Source organism: Lissotriton helveticus, chromosome 2_1, assembly GCF_964261635.1.
Source record: "Lissotriton helveticus chromosome 2_1, aLisHel1.1, whole genome shotgun sequence".
NCBI classification, from domain to species: domain Eukaryota; kingdom Metazoa; phylum Chordata; class Amphibia; order Caudata; family Salamandridae; genus Lissotriton; species Lissotriton helveticus.
This window is the reverse complement of record NC_136059.1, coordinates 557,886,637-557,912,665: the sequence shown is the minus strand read 5'-3', so window position 1 is coordinate 557,912,665 and position 26,029 is coordinate 557,886,637. Positions and strand designations below refer to the sequence as shown.

Here is a 26,029-nt window from a genome sequence, read left to right as displayed (position 1 = left end):
GGGTTTAACACTCCCAGCCAGGGCTGGTCCGAGCACTGGTCGCACACGGTACAACAGTCTTTCCACCTTCTCAATTAATTCCCTCACTACCTCTCACCAACAATACACCTCATCTCTCTATAGCACCTGTCTGAAAAAATACTCATAGTTTACTCACACTCAGTTCTGTGATGTGAATGGTACATCTTCTTTGTACCAGGTACTTTAACCTTCTGCACTGTGTGGGTGAAAGAGTGCCCATGTGACTGCACGGTAAGCAATGCAACTGTGTGAGAGTAGGGTAAAAGGAGTGACTACAGGGTGAGTGAGGTGACCATATGAATTTGGGTTTGGCTGTAAGTGCAGAGTGGGACAAATTAGTGCATGGTTAGTGATGGCCCTAGCACTGGTCGCACACGGTGCAACAGTCTTTCCACCTTCTCCATTAATTCCCTCAATACCACTCACCAACAATACACCTCATCTCTCTATAGCACCTGTCTGACAAAATACTCCTAGTTTACTCACACTCAGTTCTGTGATGTGAATGGTACATCTTCTGTGTACAAGGTACTTTAACCTTCTGCACTGTGTGGGTGACAAGAGTGCCCATGTGACTGCACGGAGAGCAATGCAACAGTGTGAGAGTAGGGTAAAAAGGAGTGACTACAGGTTGAGTGAGGTGACCATATGAATTTGGGTTCGGCTGTAAGTGCAGAGTGGGACCAATTAGTGCATGGTTAGTGATGGCCTTGTTTGAGTGAGCTACAGATTGAGCAGTGAGGGGGGAGAGGTGAGTGAACTGTCACATGAGTGCATGATGAGAAGTGTGCTCGTGTGACTGCAGGGTGAGGTACAGAGTGAACAATGCAAGCACATTTTTAGTGCAGAGTGATCACTGTGAGAGCAGGGTGAGCGGGTGAATGTTGTGAGTGCATGGTGGGGTGTGAGTGCATTGTGATCACTGTGAGTGCATTATGATCACTGTGAGTGCAGGGTGAGCGGGTGAATGTTGTGAATGCATGGTTATCAGTGTGAGTGCATTGTGATCAGTGTGAGTGCATTGTGATCACTGTGAGTGCAGGGTGAGCGGGTGAATGTTGTGAGTGCATGGTGATCAGTGTGAGTGCATTGTGATCAGTGTGAGTGCATTGTGATCACTGTGAGTGCAGGGTTAGCGGGTGAATGGTGTGAGTGCATTGTGATCAGTGTGAGTGCATTGTGATCGCTGTGAGTGCAGGGTGAGCGGGTGAATGTTGTGAGTGCATTGTGATCAGTGTGAGTGCATTGTGATCACTGTGAGTGCAGGGTGAGCGGGTGAATGGTGTGAGTGCATGGTGATTGGTGTGAGTGCATGGTGATCAGTGTGAGTGCACGGTGATCAGTGTGAGTGCAGCGTGAGTGGGTGAATAGTGTGAGTGCATGGTGATCAGTGCGAGTGCATGGTGATCAGTGTGAGTGCATTGTGATCAGTGTGAGTGCATTGTGATCGCGGTGAGTGCATGGTGATCGCTGTGAGTGCATGGCGATCAGTGTGAGTGCATTGTGATCGCTATGAGTGCATGGTGATCAGTGTGAGTGCATTGTGATCGCTGCGAGTGCAGGGTGAGCGGGAAAGTGAAGGCGAGAATGAGAAGTGAGTTGTCTGAAAGCAGGGTGCATTCCCAGAAACTTGAAGTGTAGGGTTTCAGATATAAGTTAAACTATTGCTATAATGGCATTAATCAGGGATTGAGGGTGGAGGAAATAAATAATGTGCTGATCCTGCAACAAACTTCCAGTCTTATGATTAGGGTTACCAGCTCATTATTTTGATGGCCCAGAAACAAGCAGTCACCTAAAGCTGTATTTTGAGCACTTATCTGTGAATACTTAGAACAGCAAATATAAATAGAAAGCACTTTTAATTGTGTCACTTTTAATTGTGTTCTAGGCCTGCCTCAATGATCCATGACTGAAAATTAAAGAGAACAAAGACAGAAAAGTCACATAACTAATTAATACATACTTTTTTATTTATAACTCTATTTAGTGTCAAGAGCAGGCATTTTTATTTTGACAACCCAACTTTATATTCCTTTTCATTAAATGCATTCTCACACTACAGCAGTAAGTGTAAAAATACAAATGTAAAGAATAGGCAGAGTGGGGACCCAGGGGGTACTGGAACCAGAAAAATCATTAAGCCTCTGTAACCAGTTTACAAAGGCATGTAAATATGCTAATGGTCTTTAAAGACCTGTGAAAAACTAGGGCAGAAGATAAGACTCCAGACACTGCCCAGCCGAGCCCCCAGCAGCTCGAGTTTCACTGCAGCAGCCCGGGCTGAGACACAGGACGGGGGAAGAGGGGGGCTGAAGCCCTGGAGGCCAGGGCAGAAGTGTGACTGTGAATGCGCGACTCCCTTCACACCACTCCACGGCCCCCCTGGGGATTGCGCCCCACAGTTTGAAGATCCCTGATGTAGCCTCCAGTAGCGGCTGGTGTGTTTACAGAGTGGCTGTGTGGGTTGTACGGTGGGGACGGACAAGAAAATTTTTTTTTAAACCTGCATCTTCGCCACAGTGCGCCCCTCTCTTCTGCAGGCACAGGGTCCCAGAGTGCACTGCGGCAACACCTGACGCTGCTTTCATGCTCATCAGGATTGGCTCGAGGTCTGATGATTTGCACTCCCAGTTGGACTGGGAACTTGTGCCTGCTTTCTCCAACCTGGCAATGAAGCTGGGGTTGGAGAGAGCTTCAGTGCACATGACGATTTGGCTGGCCTGAGAGCGTCATGCGCACTCCAAACCAGTGCCCAACACTCCTTCTCCAGCCTGTGATCACCATGGCCCTGCCCCCAAGCAGAAAAAGAAAACTATAATCAACAAGGGGTTATTATCGTTTTATTTTTCATTTTTTCGGCTGCTGGCAAAGCTGCCGCTGGTAGCCTTTAACAGCAAATTACTATGAATAAACGTACTATTACTATATGGATCTTATCCTGATAAGGGCACATTTTTACAATTGAAGATCAAGTGGCAGAAGTCTCCCTTTTCCTGCTAGCAGTACATTATACCTTTTGTCGGGAATCCGAAGAGTATAATGGATAAGCAGCCGCGGCCCGTGGAAGGGAGTTCGGTGGGGCAGGGAGGCGGTGCAGGGGAGGGGCAGGTTGGGGGGTGGTAAACAACGGAATATGGATAATTGCAGGTAAGTTAACAATTTAATAAATAAAACTAATTTCGTAGCGCACCCTGCATCGCAAAATGTGATGCAGCGGGCAGGGTTTAATTATTTATTAAACACTGCCCCTCCCCCGCACTGTCTCCCTGCCCCACCAAACTCCCTCCACGGGCCGCGGCTGTGGATAAGCTTGAACCTCAAGTGTGCTATCAAGTGAGAATGTTTCACTGTCAATGGTGATTTCAAAGGTTTTGACCACTGAGGACAGAAAAGACTGTAGGATCCAGTCTGTCATTTTCTTTTTGATAAAAAATATTTTGATAACCTCATACATGTGATATGTATGGTATTTAGGGCATACTATGCCTTACATGGGATTTTACCATTTTGGATTGTAGCTTTAAATTGGAGGTGAAGCCAGGTGTTTCTCTATAAAATCTATTTTCATTACTGAGAATAGATAAATTGTAGAACCAATAATTGGGAATACTATATGTATCCTACATTTTGGCAAATGAGTGCATTTGAACCACTGGAATTGTATTTATATCATGCAGACTGCTTTTGGTGAGGTATTGAAATGCTTTATGGTGGGTAACATAATAATCAATAGCCCAAAGTTAGCAGATAAACTAGTTATTATTGTCGTATATTGTTGGTCATTGCACTAGTCCAGTTTCTAGGGGTGGATTAAGTTTATAGGCGTTAGGTGTTACTATTAGATTGAGGGGAGGTTAGATATTGTGAGATTGCAAGCAGAGGTTACACAGGAAAATTTGTGATTTATGAAAGTGGGTTGAGTAGGTCGCTAGAAAATGTTAGCTATTGCAGGAATGGTTACTCTGAGAGTGTATGATTTTTAAGCCGAGGTCTTGTTTAATTTCAGGAGTATAGTAAAGACTAAGGTAGGCAGGTATCTGAGAGAATACGATAAACTCAGAGGCCTAAGGCAGGCAGAGGTTGATGGGTAAAGAGAGTCCCATCCATAGAGGCTATGAAGAGAAAGGTGGCTGTGCATCAGGTTGGATTTATTGTTTAGGTAAGAGGAAATCCAATTGAGGTGATGCCATTTAGGCTAAATCCTTTCAGTCTAAGAAGTAATGTGTCAGTGGTACAATGTCAAAAGCTGCTGAAAGGTCTAGAAGTAGTAATGCAGCCATGTCATTTTTTGTCAACTATGTTTATGATGTCATCCCAGAATGTCTATTAAGAAAGATTTGGTCCCTCTTCCAGACAGGAATCCTGTTTGTCAGTCTGAGACTTATTTGTTTCCTTCTATGAGTTCTGAGATCTGTTGAAAGGCTGCTCTATCCATGAGTTTGATTAGAAAAGATACATTAGAGATTGGTCTATAGCTGTTGGGGTGGTTCTTGAAGGTTCAAGTTATTAAGTAGTGGTTGTGTGTATGCCTTTTTCAATATCAATGGGAACGTTCCTGTTTTTAAGATGTTATTGATAATATTTCTTTTATGGGATGGATTCAGATGTTGAATAAAGGATCTTATTGAAAATTTTCAGAGCGCAAGTATCAGACTTGCAAGCACCTGGGCTGCTAGCATTTAGTCGTTCTTTAAATTCTAACATTGTAATTTCTTTGTAGGCTGATATGATGGAGATGGAGCCATTCCACAGACCTTATCCAAGACCATCCAGTGCAAGTCCTGCTTGCGCAAAATGATTATTGTTCTATAGCAATGAATATGACAAGCTACTGAGAAGTTTATTTACATTTTTTCTCCACTTGAAACATTGCTAGGGCACTGTCAAATACAGATGTAGGACTATGTATGTATGTATGTATGTATGGCATACTTGTTAAGCGCGACTGTCACCCAACGGGTATCCTGGCGCTGTGATCTTTCTAGGTCTGTACGCATAACGCATTACTGTGACAGCTGGCTACAGTGTCCTTGGAAAAAAGGTAGTTTTGAATCCCTTTTTGAAAGAGGAGAGATCTCCTAAGCTTCGGAGGGACAGTGGCAACGCGTTCCATGCCCTAGATGCAGTGTAGCCTAAAGAACGGCCACCCATCCGTATTCTCCGGATCTTCGGGACTGTCACTAAGTAAGCCGAGGCAGAGCGAAGAGATCTAGTAGGGGTATACCAGCGGAACAGTTCCTGCAGGGAAGTCGGACCCGAACCCTGAAGAGCCCGAAGGACCAAACACAGGGCCTTAAATTCAACACGCTGGGGAATGGGTAACCAATGAAGATCCCTGAGTGCGGCTGAAGAGGAATCAAGGCGCCGCCGGGAAAGTGCCAGTTTAGCAGCATGCTAAAGTCATGCTATATACTTAGAGGATGAGGAGGGGTGCTGGGGGGGGGGGCTGGCTGGATCTCTCTCTATTTGGAACCATTGTGGTTCATAGCGATCATCTTATCTTTTTGAACCCTGATCTTTGAGAAAGACAATTTAGTAATTAACACAGTTTGCTAGCCTCACACCTCCATCAATATGATCAGCTTACATTTTAAATAGAATGATGAGCGAATTTTCTCCAGACCATGGGAATTTTTTATTGCATCCATCTAGTCAAAAAAGTGTGTAGGAAGTTAACTTGGTATCTATAATCTACAGTTTATCTCTGTATCATGTCATTAATTTTCCGAACATTAACTTTAAATTGAGCTCGATGAATTTCTCAAGATCTGTGGCAATAATAATGCAAGTGTATCGGCTGCCAAGAAGAAGGGGGGCAGCACTATCTCGTTTCTGGAGAATGATAGAATGTGGGGGAGGTGAGACTGTTAGCTTTGTTGTATCAGCGGGGAAGTCGTAGAGAGCCATGCCAACTGATATAAATGTGGTGCTTACTTTGTATTAACATTTTTAAATTTTTTTTATGAGGGAGCTGAAAATGTACACAGAAACCCTGCTATATCTGTTCATACTTGCCACCTGACTCCTTTCAGCAAGACAGTTCTGACTCTCAGATCTATGTGTTGCAAGTGTGTACCTGTGAGTGCGGGTTCTGCTGCTGGGGTATCTCTTTGCGAACTTTCATGATTTTTTTTCTGTTTAGTGTGAGTGAAAGTGTGGCAGGTCTATGGTGCTTGCTTATTTGTGAGCCTTATGTAAGTTTCCAGATTGCTGGACTTGCTTATAGATTGATGCATCACATTTGTTACATTTATTTATTGCATTAGATATCGCTGTTTTAAATTTGTTGCATTAACATGAATTAAGTTGTATCCGAGTATTGCCTTAAAATAATAATCACCTGACCCTGATGTGTGAGGCACATGCACGCACAGTAGTAGCGCGTGCACGCTGCAGATAGGTACACAGAACTGTTCTGATTAACTCTGTATCACTATGTATATACTCATTATCAACGAACAAACCAAATGGCTGACACACAAAAAGAAATGTATGCTGTGTATGTCTGTATTGTTAATGAAAACACTGTCACGTGTGCAAAAGGCACAGAAAAGGGGTTGTGACTGAGAACTGTCATCTGGTAATGCTATAAGCCTAAAACAATACTGTAACACGGTCTCCTCTGAGTGAATGATTATATGTTGCTTGTGCTCATGTTTGATTAATCTGAGGTGAATTCAGGCATGCTGATGCGCCTTGTATTTTTGGGTGGTATCATAGTGTGGGGAGTAGAAATCATTAGGAACTGTGCATTTGCCCCCAGGTTGCTCTGAAACAGGGACACTTCCAGGGGCGGTGGGTGACATTTGAAAGTGGTGGGCCGCAAAGTGATTTGCATACAGCTCCGTAGCGAGCGAGCGCAGCGTGCGAGCCCGAACCCCAAAAGGGGGGTTTGGGGGGATTATCCCGCCCCCCCAAGAAAATTTTGAAAAAAAAGAAGAAAAATCGTGCATTTTCAAGAAAATTTGAGAAAGCAGGAAGGATAATAAAGCAAATGTGAAAGTGCAGTTATTACATTAATAGATGGCATAACATAGGTAGCTGCTTATTCAGTATAACCACAGAGCTTCATACATTCCGTCCTATTACGCTCAGGTGCTGACTTCAGACTATAAGACTTTCATGATAATCTCAGCTCTAAGAGTAGAAGAAGTTGCACAGCAGTTGGGATCTCTGTGACAAAAGCAGTGACTCACTGACCTATTTACATCATATGCATTTTGTGATCTGCATCAGGTACATGTTTTTTGCAGCAGGCACATTAACCTTCTGCGCTGCCGCCTGCTGCTATTTCACTGCTGGGACCACAAACATAGGCTAGCTCTGCCGGACTATTCTTCAGATTCCACTACTATTCTGTTTATGCAGAGTCTAAGTACAGGCTGCAAAGCTGTCCCTCAGATTACAAACATTTTACAGACTATAGAGCAATTTTAAATGGCTTATACCTGGATGAGCTGAATGTGAGAGGGCTCTCTGTCAAACTGACTGGCTTCATTAAGGAAAACAACTCCACTTATTCTCTCCTTTCAGGCCATCCAGGTAACAGGTGGAGAGGTTAATGATGTCTTCCTGTAGCATCATTCCTGTTTGCGGCTGTAGGGGCATAGGATGGGAAGGACCTTCGTCCAAACCCCCGCCTTACTCCATATTGCCACCATGCCTCACCTTCGCCACCTTAAATCCAAGCACCATTTCCTTCCCAGAACTACTTCCACACACTCCATGTTCCTGTACTGTGGTGCATGTGGCACTCATTTGGAATCAGCCTCTGCCACCTCTGGGTGGACTTACAGTCCCTCTTCTGCGTTATCTCCAATGTGCCCTGGGTTGTACCATTACAGCTCCTGAATTGCCCCACAGATCTACTACTGTGGTGTCTCTAGTTATTCATGGGATGTTTTGCCCAAAACCTCTGCCTTCCTCTTCCTCTCCCCCTCCTCACTAGCTTCTCTTGAGCCTCCAATGGAGCGGGGGAGGCCACATGTTTAGCCTCTTTTTTAAGCGTATCTGTGTCTCACATGTCAGCACCTCTGTCCTTCCTGGCCGGGCTGTATTTAGTAATCCTGTGGTGGCTTAACAAAGTCTCTCCACTGGTTAGGATTTTTGATGCAACTGAGTGGACTCCATGTACTCAGGGGCACCAACACTTTTAGCAAATGACAAGTTCCCTACTTTGGTACATTTTATACTAAAGTTGGTAAGCCCCTGCATGCCTGGTGGTATTTATTTTCACACTTTCTGCTACACCCCAGGAATATGCACAGCAAAATGAGGCTCCTCATGATCCCACCATATTGTTCAAACCAGACACATCTAGCCTAACACGTTCTATACAGGCCAAAGTATAAACAACACCCCTCCAACTACTCCAAAGGCCCTCCAGGAAAGTGATCCAAATCAGGGCACTTCATGACCTTGCCCAGGGTATGAAGTGGTAAATAAATAGTGTACCCAGAAAGTGTTTCAGGCCTTGCAAGGAGTATGGAAAGTGCTATTTAAATATGAATACAATACATGCAGAAGTGAATCAGGCTTAATCAAATTAACCACTGGATATTACTCACTAAAAACATATTCTGTGTAACTTGTTCTATATTTCTCAGTGCAATAGACCCAATAAACTTTGTACACATTGCCAAAAGACATTTGCTTTTGCTAAATTGTTTTTTTTAATGCATTTTGCTTGTTGAACTTTCCAGAGCACTCAATACGCATTGAAGGCCAGAATGCAAGATGTTGACAAAAATGATGTTGTCTGCATAGGTCAACTTGCTGACCTGAACCATGCTCAATTCATGGGGAAAACAAAGTATCTTCTTTAACTTGGACAGCAAATGCATACATTAAAAAGGGTGGAGGCAAGTCTGATATACAGGCTTTTAATTTATCAAAGGATATAGCAATATGATTCAGCTGCATTTTAACTGATGTATTATTATGAAGACCCCAAATAAGGTAGAGCAATTTACTGTCAAATTTATAACTTGAGGAGACAACGTGGTTCCATTGTAAAGACCTCTAACCTCGGACATGTTCGTGCTATAAAAAAACTGGAAAAAAATGTTCAAGATTTTTACCCGACTGTAATCCTGATTTAGATACAGGGTAAACAGCAGAGGTCTAAAATACTCCTCCAATATTCAGTGCTGCAAGAGAAATGCATTTAGATCCCAGGGCGACTTATTACCTTTAAAGAGGTACATTGTGGCACATAAAGAAATATTCAAATGACTAGGCTACCTTAAGAGCGAACAAAGTCATTGAAGACATTCCCATGCCATATCGTTCCAGTAGGTTTCTCAGACAGAATTCATGATGTTAATATACGGAACATAGCCCATAATTTAATTACCCATCATCTAATCGCACCGTAGAACAATAGGAAAACACTATATCTCTCATTTTAGAAGTAGTCAATTAATTTGAACCATATTTTCTAGATTAATCCCTAATAACAATATTGAGCACAAAGCTCTGAAATGAGCATTGAACCAATGATGTTCTGGTAGGCAACCTGAGTTACAAGTGGACTTGGGAGCCAAGTACACACATTTATTGGTGGAGCTCAGTTCACATTATCCAATATGGAGTATACATTGGGAAACCCTGCATGTGTGTCAGGCTTATGGATTGTGATCTGTGAAATTTGATCTATTTTTAAGATTGAACTTCCCTCTAATTGTATTTCCAAATCTCTGCTTCCACCCCCTATACACATACATGTACACTCACTCGCCTCTGTTCATCCACTTTCCTCCCTGTGCTCTCACACCAAGCCCCTCCACTGCATACAACTTTTGAACGATTAATGCACCCTTTTACCTGCCCCTCCAGCTCACAAACCGCCCCCTTTGCACATATTCTATTCTCCTTGTGCCCCCACACTAACACCTCGACTGCCTGCATCCTCTTAACACTGCCATCTCTGCTCCCTGCCTGTCCAGCTCACAAACTGTCCCCTTTGCGCATAAGGCTGCCTGCTCTGAGCAGGCAGTCCACTATTGCCTTAGTAGGAAGACTTCCAATTTATTTTTAAATTATGTTTAAAAATTATGCCCTATTTCATGAATGATACACCTGTCAGCGGTCAGACATACAGCTTCCTCTGCTTTTTCCCCCCACTCGCGTCAAGCAGCAGTACACACGTTTGCCACGCCCACCCTCCTCTGCTGGTATATGTCACCTGTCAAAAGTACGACCCTTTGCGCTCTTTCTTACCCAGGAGCTTCCACCTACTTTCCACCCTGCCCACTGAAACATTATAGTTCTTTTCCCCCGCGTCACCCCCTGTTATTTTTCTTGTGTGCTCCCCTGTTTGCTTCATCACACACGCCGAGCAACAACAATTTTGCCTTCCTCCTTCCGGCCTCCGCCTTGGCATGCATTTTTTCCCTTTCCACTCCTTGATTACGTCTGCCTGGGTGGGTCTGAATTAAGACGCTTTGAGCGAAAATTGCCCATGCCCTCCTCCCTCACCCCCCTAGTTGTATGTTTTTTTCTCTCGTTTTTGTTGTTTTCCTGGGTTGTCAATGTCACCCCTACCATGAAACGCTGAACATGCGGCACTGAACAACAGCACTATGCGAGTCTTGGGAATGGCAAGGGGAATTGCGCTGTTTTCAGTAAATCTCACCGACACAGCGCCTTGATGCAGTTGTAAGAGTATCGCTGAGTATGTGTCACTTTTCATTGCATGGAGCTCCCCTTTAAATGTACACATTTTCCTACCTTGTGGTGGAGGCCGGCGTGCTCGAGGGCTGCCAGTGGGGTGTGTGTGGCAGCTTTCCCTCCACCCATGCCTCTTTCTGACTAACCTCCGCCTCTCTCTCCTGCCGCCTCCTCGCTGGGGGTTGATGCCAGTCTGAAGAAAGCAGACCCACGAGGAGAAATGGAGGCGTCGCATCCGGGTGCGGCGTGACGTGAGCCAGGTGTGCCACCCCCACGCGCGGCATCCAATGATGGATGCTGCGCGGTGGCCCAGCCAATCCTCTCGCTGCATGCAGCGCCAGGATTGGCTAGGGGGGCACATTTGCTGCTCGCCCTGTCGCCCCTTGCAAACCCGGGCTACCGCAGGCAGAGAAGTCCCCGCAGGGTCCCACTGGGGTACTGTAGTGCGCATGCTTGGGAAATTTGGAACCCAACTTGCACTTGCGCACTACGGTCTGTCTGCTGCAGCCTGAGTGTACTGTCACTCAAGCTGCAGCAGGCCACCACCCTTGCGCATTCCGAAATCGCTGGGTGTGTCCCGGCGGCTGACTCGCAATCCTTACAATAAATTACTCTGTACTAATACAGAGTAATTTATTGTAAGGATTGCGGCGGCGGCCGCGATGCGGGTCCATGTGGCTGGTGGGGCTACGCCCCTACACCCCAATGGACGCACCGCGGCTGGACACTTCCCTAGAAGTTCTTGGTTTAGACGTGTGGCAAAATGTGACACTGAAGCAGGGAGAGAGCAAAGAGTGGCATCACGCGGGAGTTTGCTACGTTTAAGGGACATACTGGTTCCAGTCCTTATCTCCTTTGTTTGTGCTGTGTGAGAATGTGGATGGAGCGGTGCTTCTTGATGCGGTAAGTGGTTGCTCATGTGTCTGGGTACCAGTGGTGGTCGGTAAGGTATTGAGGTGGCAGGGCAGGGGGAGCGGTTTAAAATAATGAAATCACTTATCTGATCTCGCCATCACTGTATCTCCCCCAGGTCGAGTGAGTCTCTTTCAGGGACTGGGAGAACCCAGGCTCCCCACAGACAATCACAACATTGCAATGCAGCATTGCTATTGGTAAGCACCCAGGCTCCCAACAGCCAATCACAGCACTGCAATGCACCATTGTGACTGGTCTGAGTGCCATGGTTCGTCGCTCAGCTAGGAAATGGCTGCCTGGGCATGTTCTTCATGCAGGTTGTAATGCAGCCTACATGGAGAACATGCAAAGTGCACATGAATGTTTGGCCAACCCGAAAGGGGCGGTCAAACATTCATGCACGCTTTACAGAATGCACATCCACAGCTCGTCCCTGACCTCAGGGGAGCCAAGCCCCACCCCATTCTAGCCGGACTATATGAAAAATAAAATGGTAATAATGTCAATTATTATCATTTTACTTTTTTTATTTACACTGCTCTGTGAGCAGTGGGGTGATGCTCCTTCGCCTTAGTCGAGGTGTCGCCACTGCTGGGTATATCAATGTAGGATCTCTTGAGGCATTGGTGTGTATGCTGTTAGTTGGTAGAAGATGGAGAGTGGGACAAGGTTTGGGCATAGCAGGTGTGGTGGAATAAGTTGTGCACACAGGAAGTGTGTGCCTGGGATGTGGTTTGAAAGGTATTATGGATGCAATGTGTCATTACAGGAAGTATGTTGATGTTGAAAGGAGTTCATGGGTAGAGAGATGTGCCAGTATGGAATAATTGTAAAATAAAGTGTTTTTGGTGGAGGATAAATCTATGTAAATGATATTTCAAGGTGCCTCAGTGTTATGTTGGTTGGGGCAGATGTTTTTATTTCTGGTGCATTTTTCCGCCAGAGGTGCATTGCAGATTGCTATCTTTCATTGAAACACTAACATACCAAACTAATTTGATGTGGTAAGTTATGATTGGAACTTGACTTTGTGTCAGTGTGATGTAATGGTTTTTGTTGGAAGTGGCCCTTTCTGCAGGGTCACTCCCAAACTGTTTTCCTTTCTCCTCCACTTTTGGCTGAATTCTTTTTTGCTTGCTATATGATTGTGAGCACGTTATCACTGCTAACCATTGCTAAAGTGCATGTGCTCTGTCTAAACATGGTAGCATTGGCTTACCCATAATTGGCGTATTAAATTTACTTATAAGTCCTTAGTAAAGTATACTACATGTGCCCAGGGCCTTTATATTTAATGCTACAGGTGGGCCTGCAGCACTGATTGTACCACCCACTTCAGTGGCCCTTTAAACATGGCTCAGGCCTGCCACTGCAGAGCCTGTGTGTGCAGTTTAAACTGCCATTTTGACCTGACAAGTTAAACTACTTCAAAAAACCACACAGAGAGGTATAGGGTCATAGGGATATTTAAAGACCTGCCACAGTTCCAATCCCCAAATATAATCAATAGCAACAACAAACAGACCTGGGGGTCTTAAAACAGCAATGTGATCACTATCGCTTCCATCTGCTCTGAGTAATCAGTCAGAAAGAGAGTCAACTAAACAAGAGAAAGCAAAAGCAGACTAGGAGTAGATAAGGTGAGATCACAGAGCAAGTGCTAGGATTCCCATCAAGGTGTCGTGATGATCAGTCTTATCATTTGGCTATCCGTCCATCGGGATGATGGGGCTCTTGATCATAGAGACTTCCTTTCATCCAAAGGAAATTTGCTCATATGGATCAAACTAAACTCACAAGAACGAACAGATAGTCAGTTTAGACCAGCTGGGAATCACGTGCAGTGCAAAACAAAAAAGGGTAGTGAGCTAAAATAGAGTAGTGAGGAGAAAAACAACAAACTATTTATTTAAGAAGTCCTCTCACCCCCTAATCTAAAAACAGAACAGTACAAATAGCAGTCTCAACAAATAACTGCAAAGAATATATATATAGGGCCAACATGTTTCAGTCAGTAGGGAATGCTGCCCACGGCTTTCTTCAGGGCCTCTGTTCTTGAATTTTGCTACTGCAACAATAAAGTGTACAAAAATCTATAAATTGAAGTGATAATTGTAAAATGTAATGAGGTTGGAATCAATATAACCTACTTCTGTCGATCCTACGTTTCAAGAGGTGCAGATGGCATCTGAAAAGACATAACTCCTATTTAATTTGCTTGAAAAATATACTTAACCTTTTGTTTCTCACAGTTACAGTACTTGTAGTAAAAATTTGATTCCTCACCCCTCTTGACCGGGGACTGGACCTCACCTCACCTGGACCTGGCTCAGGATATCGAGGCCCCGCTCTGGAAAAGGAAAATGAAGAGCAAGCCATAGAAATAGAGAAAATAGGTCTGACCACTGCCAGTCCTGCTCTTACTCATACACTAGGAACCTACTGTTATTGATCCTATCCAGATGGACACTTCTAGAAACAACCAGAAAATATTATCTCTTAACTATCTCCTCACAACATCTTGACTCGCAATGTTAAACTGGCATGAACAGTGATATCCCTGACATGAACAATAATATCACTGGGCATGCTACTTGCTCAAAAGATCTCATAAAAATACTTATTACAGGACACCAACAATCATTATGTCAGAAGAGAGTCACCAACTGCTCAAGTGGGTATCTCAAATAAAGCAAAAGTAAAAGTAAAGGCACCCATTACATGCTGCAAGTGAAATCTCAAGCTTATACAGCAAAGCCTCATACAATATTTTCGCCTATGATAGAATCTCTAGGCATCAAACAAACCAAAATACACCCACATTAGCAATCCCTACCTGTCCATTGTTGCCTCAGACGTGTGCTGAGTCGAGGGGGAGGCAACGTACGGAACAGGCAGGTTGCTTTTATTTGTCAGGTTGCCAAAACTCCGCCTGCGTGACCCCAGTGTCATACACAACGCGACAATTCAGCCAAATGGAGATCGCGTTCCCGGCAGCGATCGGCACAAGTTAAAGAAACACATCTTGAACACCAGCTGCGCCAAACACTCTCTTATGTTAATAACCAAAGAAAAATTACCTGGTGAAAAACGCCATTCTATGTTTCCTGATGCAACGAGAACTCGCGAACAGTCTCGCGAGATCATGCACTGGACTACATAATGACGTCATGATCATGACGTTGGTATTTCTAGACCATAATTCCTGTCATTACTTTTAAGGCTTAATATGCCCAGTTCTGGCATCGAAAGCATTAGATGTCCAAATATTGAAATATTTAAAAGGTTATGGCAAATGGCACACCGCTAAATCTTCAAAAGATTACGTGGTCATGACTTGTTGCTTCAAAGACGACTGCCCCGCTAAGGTCTAAGTGACATGAATAAGTACGTTATTGAGTGTTAACTGAACTCGCCACCCAACGACGTCAAGACATTAAAGCTGTTGAGGTCTATGCCCCGCAATTTGTGTCTTATTGTATGTTAACAGTACTCGCTATAGGATTAAGTATTGGCATTCAAAATACTAATATTTGTAGCCCATAGACTAGCTACAGTTGTAGACATTATTGTGTCTTTTTACAGCACTTTTAAAATTATCTTCAGCATTGCAAGAGAACATAGAATAAATAAATAGCCCATCAGAGTGATGTATATGACTCACACATCGTGTCTTATTGTGTGTAAACAGTACTAGCTTCAGAATGACGTCCTGGCAGTATATGACCCATAATTTGTGTCCTTCTTTCTAAGGCTTAGTGTGCCCCAACATAGCTCCTCTAAAATGGATGTCAAAATTTAATAAAGGCTGTGGAAATAAACAATTTATGGATGTGCCCAGAATATATTAAGTTGGAAGTGGTATATAACCTCAGACCACATACTAAGCCAGTATGTAGGTGTCAGACTAGGAGCATAGTTGTGTGTTTTTACCGCACTTATAAAATTATCCTCAAATGTACCTAGAAATGAATAAATGTGCCCATCAGAGTACTTGTTGGCATATTCTGTGGTTTGGTATGCTAGGAGTAAGGTCTATGGAACTAGACTAAACCGCATCACCAAGCTAGCATAACTCCAACATAAAGAGGATGATAATCGCCACGCCTGACAGCCCACATGGACCCTAGATATATATCCTACAATCAGTAGTAAAGGGTGTCTACAGAGTGGTCCAAGGTATCTCATCATTAAGACCCTGTGTGTCACTATCCGGCCGGAACACCAATTTCTGCTCCTCGGAAAACAGATATCTGGAAATGTCACTAATATGTGGCGGTATAAATGGTTTTTCTAACACCGTCCACTGAAAATCCCCTTCACCATAATTTTTTTCAACAAAATGTTTTGTGAGCCTAGTGACCGTCTTTTTACATCTAAAGGAGCTTTTGTGTTCAGGCATACGTGCTCTCACTTTTCGGGTAGTCATCCCGACATATCTGATGTGACAAGGGCAGGTCAATAAGTAGATCAATTGAGTACTGTTACAATTTGTGAAATTTGACTGAACCCATGCTTGACCAGTGCCTATATCTAATGTCATGGAGTGTTTAGTTAAACTACTTGCCAGGCCCAAATCTTCCCTTTTATTACATAAAAGTCACCCCAAGGAAGGCATTAGACAGTCCTATGGGCAGGGTGCAGTGTATTTAAAAAGTAGACATGTACTTTTAAGTTTTACATGTCCTGGTTAGTGAAATACTTTTAAATTCATTTTTCACTAATGCAAGGACTGTCTCTCCCATAGGTTAACACTGGGACTGCCTGAAAACATTTTATACGTGTAGTTTCCCATTGAAATGATAGAAATATCAAATTTGGTGTTTCTGGACTCAATAATTTATAAACACACCTTATGGTGGAGTTGGTTTTTTAATTGAATTTCTGAAAAGGCAATTTTTAGAAAATTGGATTTTTTTTAAACCATGTGGTGTCTTCTGCCTGTACCTGGAATACACATCTGTGGTGGGTGACAGCTGGCTTCCTGCATTCCCTCTAGACAGCCACACACAAAGGCAGAGTAGGTGTGACTGAGCGGCCATCTGCATGCTGATGGGTCATCCTGAAGAAGAATGAGAGGAGGAGCTGACACCTGCGCCTTACTAGGACTGTGCCTAGCCCCACAAAAAGTGTTGCATACCCCTCAATAATGCGTCTGGGTCCAGGGAAGGAAAGGCAGGGCTAGGTGCACTCTAAAGCGGATGTATGACGTTACAACGCAGGCTATTACAACGCCTGCCTTTACAACGCGGTTTTTACATCGCAAACCTTTACAACGCATAGCACTTAGAGGTGCTGGATAGTGGTAAGTATAATTTTCTATTCCAACTCCAGTCCCCGTGGACACTAGGGAAGGTGTTGGATAGAAAATTAAACGTATTCCCTATCCTAGAGCGCCCCCCAGCGCAATGCGTTGTAATGGTTTGCGTTGTAATGACCGCGTTGTAATGGTAGTGCGTTGTAATAGTTTCGTTGTAACGGTTGTTCACCCTCTAAAGCATCTCTTTTAAGTCTCCCTACTTCAAAAGTCAAATTGGGTATGTACTGGACCTCTGAAATCATGGATTAAGGAACACTGCTGGAACTAAAGACATTATTCCAGGAGGATGAGCTTAAGTGCTGTAGATGGGACTGCCACTTTGCTAACTCCTGTGCTGAAGTTGGCCTGCTGCCTGTTGATTGCTGTGCTCTAGGAGGGACTGCCACATTGCTGCCTGCTTTGCTGTGTTGGCCTGCTACCTGCTGCTTCTTGCCTGGGAGTGAGAAGGACTGGACCTACCCTCTAAATCCTTAAACCCAAGTTTCTCCAAGGGCTTTCTGGCTTGCCTCATATTTTGAAGTCTCAGGACATGAAAGACTTCCTTCATCTCTGCTTCAGCTGCTGGACTCTGCCAACTGTGAGTACTGCGCTGCCAAAAGGAGCCAATCCAGTCCTGGGTCTTGAAAGTGGGTTCTGCAGCTATTTTTCTACAGAAATTGACACAGTGATGACTGGCACAGATCGGAACCGACGCTACGCCGATTTAAGATCATCCCTGCATGGACCGTTGACAATGCTGGACCAGGCTGTGAGACTCGACGATGATGCAGCACCTGCATCAAAAGCGGTTCAACACAGGATCCATCTGCGAGGCTTGACGACGACAAATCTTCTTGAATTGAAAAGGGTTTAACAGCAACACAGGACCCGACTGCGAGGCTCGACACCGATGCATCTACCCGACGGCATGGATCGGAGCCGACGGATTGAGTCTTTGACGCCGACACTTGCTCCGTACAATGTACTTTTTCAACAGGCCAAATGGGGGTCCTGTAGGCATTCCCTTGTTGTGTATTTCTTGTATGGGCCATTGTCATTTTCCTTATGTTAGCCTAATTATGCATGATGTAGGCCATTTTTGTTTTTCACACATTACTAAATATCACGCTTTCTTTTGTGCCACGTTGTATTTTCACACAGAACAAGAACATGTTTACACATTTTATACTTTTTCTGGGATTTAGTCTGAACAGGCTAGGAAAGGTCAAACAACAATGCACCTAGTTATCCTCTCTGGTCAGGCACTAGCATCTAAACATAATAAAGGAATGCAGCTGCTGTTCTGAATAAACGTATCTTGTCATATAACTGAGGATGGGTTCTGAAAACACACACAGAGGGAAGGTCCTGAGACAAGAGTGCTGTGTCAGCTGTGATGTAGAACATCCACCTATGTATGCTAAGGTACGGGGTCCGCCTCTAAACCCAGAGATCTATATTTTAAAACCACTAAGCTTCAGTAGTGGGGGAGGATTTAGGCAGATCCATCAGATAACATGACAGGGCTTTTTTATATGGTTTATTAACCATGCGCATGACATTAGTGACATGTATTTATTTTCTAATTGTGGCACAATTGTCCCATTTTAAAGCATGAAGTTTAAATAAACATTGTAATCTTCCTTTGTGTCTCTATTCTATTTGATTGTGGACAGGACAAGTACGAGTGGGGGAACCAAAGGATGTGTCATTTTACTGCGTTCCTTGAGAGGGTCAAGAGTGTTGTGTTCTGGGTGTCAAGTCACTTGTCTCTGGAAAGGTTAGGAGGGCAAGTGAAGCACTACAGCTAGTCATGCTCGGGCTCATAGAAACTGATGTGGTATGGTGACTCAGTCTCCTACATATTGATGTTCTATGGTCCCAAACCTAGTTATGTTCCTGAGCAGAATTCCTGCAACACCCTCCAATGCTGTAAGCATGAACTTTGGATTTACCCCGGTCCAGCGCAACCTCTAGTAACCCTATTGGCACTATTGGCTTTTAAGCACTCCAATGCAGTTTGTTCTTTAAAAATTCATACCTCAAGTTCTACTTGTTGGATTTTTGTCAATTTGGTATTGTTTTGCTCAGATAAATATTGTCTTTTCTAAACTGATGTGGAGTCTTTTCACTGTTTTAGAGTAATTAAAGTGTTGCCCAAGTACTTTAAACATTTCCTCTTAAGTTAAGCCTGACTTATCTTGTCCAAGGTACCAGAGGGTAAACACAGGTTAATTAAGATTGTCTATCTGACATACTCTGACTAAGATTGTGATCCCTACTTGGACAGGGTGCATACCTCCGACAACTAGATACCCAATTTCTAAAAGTTTTCATTATAATTATGAGATGTATTACCGTGTGATAGGGTGTTATGTGAAGTGCTGTCAAGTCTTATTCAACATGGCAATGTTCAGTGGTATGCTGTTGTGCAGTTACCAATGTTTTGTGCCATGTTATAGTATTGTTCCTGTCCATGATAGAGCCATAACACAGAGCCCTGCAGTCCCTAGAGTGCAGGATGGCTCTCAACCCTTCAGGGATCTCCCAACTCTTAATAGAGCCCCTGTTCGGCTCAGTGCCGATGAATATCCATGAGATATGGGAGACTCAGAGGTCCCTCATCACATTTTGCAGGTAGACTCCAACAATTTGAGTTATGCCACTGGTCCAAGGTCCCGGTTGAACAAAATAACTACTGGCAAATACCCAGACTCGAAGTCCTTTGAAAACTCTAAGGAAGAATGTTGAAGGTCAGGTGGCTCAGTTCCCAGATCACTTGCTAATTCTATCCTGATATGCATAAGTGATTGGGGTAAACATGTCCCAATCATGCCATGTCCAAGCCGATGGGATTAGTGCAGCTGCAGTGAAATACTCATAACCCCATAACTAATCCCTCAAAAGCAGAGCTACCCTAACAGTAATTCCCTTGTTGGAACCATCCATCCAAATGATAGCCTTTTCAAGTGAAGACATTTGTGATAGGTCCAGCCAGATTATGACTATAAGTGTGAGAAACTGTGTTAAATCCTGCAAACAATCACCCAGATGAAATACCATGCAGGCTCACCCCTATGAGAAGTTTCCAGAAGGAAAACCCCTTGCTGGATCAACCCAAATGAGTGCAACCCTGATGTGAGCTCATTCTATATCCACCCAAAAGTGAGCAATCTAGATGAGAAAATGTTTACTAGATCCACACAAATTTGAAAAATGCAGCGTAGGTCCCACTATATGAGGATTATCTAGAAGACAACCCTTGTTGAGTCTACCCAGATGTGGGCTACAAAAAAAAGAAAGTTTGTGTTGGCTCCACCCAAGTGTGAGTGACCCAAGTGAGGAAAACCGAGATTTTATTTTATTTATTTGCATTTTTTATTTTAGGAGTTTTATATAGCACTAGCTGGACCCAAGGGTATCAGAGCGCTTTACATCAAGTAAATTATATGCAAATAGGCAGTACAGAGTATAGTAAAACATGGGGATCGAATCGGGTATAGGGCGAGCAAAGGCGCAGTTGCACAGAGGGGACTGGAGGGTGCAGGTCAAACAAGACTGGCCTCCAAAAAGTTTCTTTGTTCACACAGGATGAGTGTCCAATAAGTTTTCTTGATCTGATCAGTGTCACCGGTCAGAAATTAAAGTTAGATAGAGTGCCGGCTAGTGTGCATCCTTGGCTCCTATCGGTTCATTCGAGAGCGGTCGAGGAAGAGGATTTTGAGCAGATTTTTGAATTTTGGAAATGAGGGGATCGTTCTGATGTGTGGGGGATGGAGTTCTAGATTTTGGGGGCGTTTCCGGTAAACGATTTTGATAAGCCTAGCCTTAAACTGGATGCCCAGAGTGAAAGCTTCTGATAGATCTACACAGACGATTATTACTTAAACAAGTAATCTCTTTTAACAGCCACTGACATAAGAGCAGTCCAAAAACGAAATTTCGAAAGTGAGGTGCAAACAAATGAAGTACATGGCAGGCTTTAGTTCACTGAGACCCTCACCCCTTTTTGGTTCCTCTCTGAAAACTAATGTACAGTAGTGAATATTATTCTGACCTTTCAACAATAATTAGGTCTACCCAAATCATCCGAAAAGATACATGTCAGTTGGTAATGTTGAAATGGAACTCTAGTGAAAGAAGAACTATCGCCCCAACTATCGTCATTTGACCCAATTGTCAATTTAGGTCCCAGAAACAACTAAGGCCCCAATTATGAGTTTTACCGTATTGGGGTGGATTTATAGCATGATATATTTATTGCATGCAAATGTACCATTACTGTGCAGTAAACCCGCCCAGTATTGTGTAATTACAAGCTGAACCCCTTTAAATGTGAATTACTGTGCGGGAATGGTTTTTGACTGTAAATCATCATGGAATTATTTTTCTGCATACATTTACCACCTGCTTTAATAGTGAGGTAAATATATTCCCCGGGTGGGAAGTGAGGGAGGAGGGTGGGGAAGTAAGAGAAGGAAGGAAATCGGGCAGAGCAAAATTAACGCCTGAAAGTGTGGGCGAATTTTGTTCTGCTTGACTCGTAACAGGGCCCTAAGAGTAGTGTGAAAGCAGGGATGGTAGGTTCACCTTCTTGCTGAAATGGATGTATGACATTACAATGCATGCTTTTACATCGCATGCCTTTACAACGCGGTTTTTACAACGCAAACCTTTACAACGCATAGCGCTTTGGGGTGCTGGATAGTGAATAGTTTAATTTACTATTCCAACTCCAGTCCCCATGGACACTAGGGAAGGTGTTGGATAGTAAATTAAACTTATTCCCTATCCTAGAGCGCCCCCCAGCACAATGCGTTGTAATACTTTGCGTTGTAAAAGTTGCGTCGTAAAGGCACTGCGTGGTAAAAGTTGTGTTGCTGAAATGCATGGAGACAAATTAATTAGTATGACCGCTTTGAGTGCCTCAACCCTGAAATTCCGGGACACACCACTCGGACAGAGAGTTGTTTCGTGATACCTCTGTTAAGGTCCTAGTACTGGTATGCCAGGATATTTTCCAAATCAATGCATTATAAGAGATTTTTGGATGTCTCAGTACTGGCTTGTTATGGGATGATGTAAGTCATGACTGAGGTGCATTGTGAGAGCGATGAATGTCTCTATAAGTACTTGTTACAGTACTGATATAGCGCCTGCTGAATTTTGGGTTTGAGGAGGACTGTAAAAGTTCAGTGCAGATCACAGTGCTGACATACTAGTACATGAAACAAATCAGGAATGCGGTTCATTGTGGAGTGGTGTGGCTTACTGATTAGAGGCGGCAGACCCGGAAGCAGAGAACGGCCCGGGACCAGGGTTCAATTCCCAACGCGGCAGGGTCGTGGACCAGGGTCAGCGGACTCGATAATTCTCGCCTCGGTGCCTACTCTAACCAGGGATCACACTCGGCAACTCTGGGCATTAGCTTGCCTCATCTCTACAACGGCCCCCCACATTCGCCGGGGATGCCTGGTTTCACCTTGGAGATACCCAGTAGGGGCCATCTCACAGGGATAGCCAGGACGGGTTCCCCAGCGGTCTACAGCGCCACGACGCCTCAGGGCAGCAGTGCGCTTTACAAGACACATACATACATACATACATACATACATTGTGAAAGCCCGGTAGATGTCTCCCTACTGGAACATTACCACCCTCGACCGTCTTTCTCGTCCCAGTCCTTAAGAGATGGCCAATGCCTTTGTCACACACAGGAGTCCCCAGCCTCTTAAAAAAAAAACGTTTCCTTGTGCCCCGATCAATATGGCCACTCCAGAAATTAGTGGTTGTGGAGCACAAAGAGGAGGGGACGAAGGAGAATTTCCTTCTTTGATTCTTTGGTTTCTCGCTTGCTCAAGAGCTATTCTCCGAAGAGACCAGTTGTTTATACCCCTGTCCCTGTTCCATCCGGGGATTTTCCTTTGGGTTCGAATATGTTGCAAGAACCCCCTTTAAAACCCTCGGAGACAATTTCTACACGTTCTTTGATACTTAAAGTCTTCTCTTCAGTAGCAATAACTACAGGAAAAAGAGTGGGTGAAAATGGGGCCCGGTATGTCAGAACCCTTTTCTTTGTTTATTTTCCAGACAAAGTAGTGTTAAGGCCTGATCCATCCTTTATACCCTAGGTGGGGTTGTCTTCCCACTGCTTACAGGAGGACATGGTGTTCCTTCTTTTTTTGCTTCTCTTCCCTCGGAGCAAGAGATCCTCCTCCATTCTCTAGACCTTCACAGGGCTCTCTCTATCTAGATAGTACTAGTTCTATTAGGAAAGTAGATTTTCTTTTTGTTACATTTAGACCAGCAAAAATAACATCGCCCAACGACTGCTACTTTAAGTTAGGTACATTGTATTAGTTATTGGGCAGTGTTGAATCACCAGCTCCTCTGCATGGTGCAAGCCACAATAGAGAGTATTGCTGTAAACAAAGAATTTCAGTTGTAAAGTGATAACATTTTGAGTACTTAGACGTGCATTACTGTGCCGTAGTTTTAATTCCAACATACTACTAATATCAAGTACACAATAAAAATAGTGCTGGTTGTGACAGTGCATTTTGCACATATATATTAGTCAATATGAGTGCTGTGCCTCCTTATATTGTGGAGTTTGCTTTATGCATAAATGCCACCAAGACGTTACCTTTCTTTTTAGGACAGCAGCCACCCGACAACTACCACTTCCATTTATGCTCCCTGTTCACCTGTTGCTACACTATGGCCTATGTGTATCAAGCCTTTACATTGTCCTTGCGTCACGCTAGGTGACACATGGACAACGCAAAGGCTTCCGTAATATTTACAAAGTCACCCAAGGCCTGGTTTGCGTGGTCTTGTGTGGCTTTGTAAAGAAATGTAACGCGAGACAGCTACTTCTGCTGCATTGCGTTACTTGTCAACTTGGAAGGCATTCCATGGATGGAGCATGCACGTTCCCATGCATTTGCCTATGGATTTTGGCGCATTCCCATATTTACAAGGACTTGTACACCTGGGAATACATCAAAATGCTGCGCCTTCCTAGTGAGGCGCAATGGGAGAAATATCTTTATTTCTCCCTAATATTTCCTCTTTCCATGTGTGCTGCATTCTGTACCACACATAGAAAGAGAAACCCCCTTATAATGATTGTTTTTGTGCAGGAAGGTGTTCCTTCCTGCACCAAAACAATCCTGCCTGTAGCACAGTCACCCGTGCTCTATGGTGCAAGGGTGTCTGCCTCGGCGTTAGGCTGCACACTGCGCCAGCGCAGGGAGAGGGCAGAAATGCTCCATAACCTTCTAAATATGGGGCATTTCTGCTCTCTTGCTTTCACGCAAACCAGTGCAGCAACTTTGCTTGCTGGTTGCATGAAAGTTTAGTAAATGTGGCCCCTGTGTTTTGAGCTGGGTGGGCAATATTGTTTTTTAAAGACCTCTTGTCCCACTTCCTATCATTAAGATTCGTCTCTGTGAATCAGGGGTGTAGTAGAATGGATTCTGAAAACACGCTCTTTCAACATTAACAGGCCCAAGTGAGCTGTACACGCATGTTTAGACTATCCACTACGAAATAAATGCACTATAATATTTAATGTTTGTCCCCTTAAGGTGTTCGATGGCTGGATACTCAAAGGGGAGAAATTCCCCAGCTCCCTGGACCATCCCCTCTCCACCTCGGAGCGCTACACGGATTTCTGCGAAGACGTGGACAGAAAGAGAATTTACAGGTCGTCGCAAAATGTGGCCATGATTTTCTTCAGAGTCCATGAACCAGGGAACGGATTCACAATAACCGTCGGGAAAACGACGAATCTCTTCCGTAAGTCCACCATCTTGTTTGCAGCAGCGGCGCTAGGATTAGAGAATTAATATCCCAGATCAAGGGACATGGCGCTAGTATCACATTGATTTAAAGCATTTCATGTCAGAGTAAAAATGAGTATCGATTTTGCCCTGAAAGCTTCAGTCGTTTAGTAGATTAAAAAAAGTATGACTCAGCCATAAACAAGTGGCAGTCCATTTTATTTTTAATTAGGGGGTTCTAGGAGGTGATTCCTATCACACAAAAGCGCCTATGAATTGTGGATGTCATGTTTAATAGGAGGGGTCGGGTCACCACTCACACTGACACATAGCTACAGTTAATTCAGATATTATTAAATCTGGTCTGTTACTCTCCACTATTCCATGCGCCAGAACGTCTTTAGAGACCCCCATCGGTCATGGACATCACCTCTGTGGAGGAGGGGATGGATGTTTGCTAGGACCTGCTATCCAACTAAATCAGAAATGAAATGTCTGTTTCAAAGAAACGGATACCGTACAGAGCACATGTTGGTAGCAGCAATATTCACTTGTCAAAGGCTAATTTGTTTCCTTTGAAAACTGGGTTCTATTCCTGGCTATAGCACTAACCAACAAGCATTGGCAAAGCAAATAGGTCTCACTTATGCAAGGTCTATTGACTTTGCCAATGTTTTAGCATTGTTGGACACCAGAGTGGCAGCTATTCATCAAGGCTAAAAGTTGGTGAGGTAAAGCAGAGTAGTGTGGAGCGGAGTGTCGTAAAGTCGAGTGGAGTGCTATTGAGTGACATAGAGTGGCATGAAGTGTCGTGCAGTAGAGTCGAGTGGTGTGTAGAGGAGTTAAGTGAAGTGGAGTGTCAGATTAGCATACAGTGTTGTGGACTGTCATGAAGGGAGTATAGTGTCGTAGAGTGGAATGGACTGGCGTTAAATTGAGTGGTGTAGAGTGGAGTACAGTGTCAGAGTTGAATAGAGTATTATAGCGTATAGGGGCATAGAGTGTAGTGGAGTGGTATAGAGCAGAGTGCAGTGGCATAGAGTGTAGTTATGTTATGTTATAATAAACTCTTTTATATAGCGCACAGCTGCCTCAGCAAAGGGGCATCCCAGAGCTAACAGCAACAGACCAGGAGAGAAATGAAGAGAGACAACCAGGCCTAAAGCAGAGGGAAGAGGTGTGTCTTGATAGCCTTACGAAATACCAGGTAGTTGTTCATGCTACGAATATGTAGTGGTAAAGATTTGCAAAGTTTGGATGCCAACATGCAAAAGGAGAGCCAACCAGCATGCACTCTCCTCACCCTAGGAACAACCACAAAATGCTGATCCAT

General features: G+C 43.9%; 1 protein-coding gene across 1 annotated transcript in view; it reads left to right on the top strand.

The window, feature by feature from the left end:
• The window catches only part of CRHBP (corticotropin releasing hormone binding protein), a 133,180-nt gene that overhangs the window by 34,942 nt on the left and 72,209 nt on the right, over positions 1-26,029 (top strand). The window contains exon 4 of the mRNA XM_078677767.1: positions 24,502-24,712. Coding sequence (XP_078533893.1) covers positions 24,502-24,712 — 211 coding nt within the window. The remainder of the gene's footprint in view (positions 1-24,501; positions 24,713-26,029) is intronic.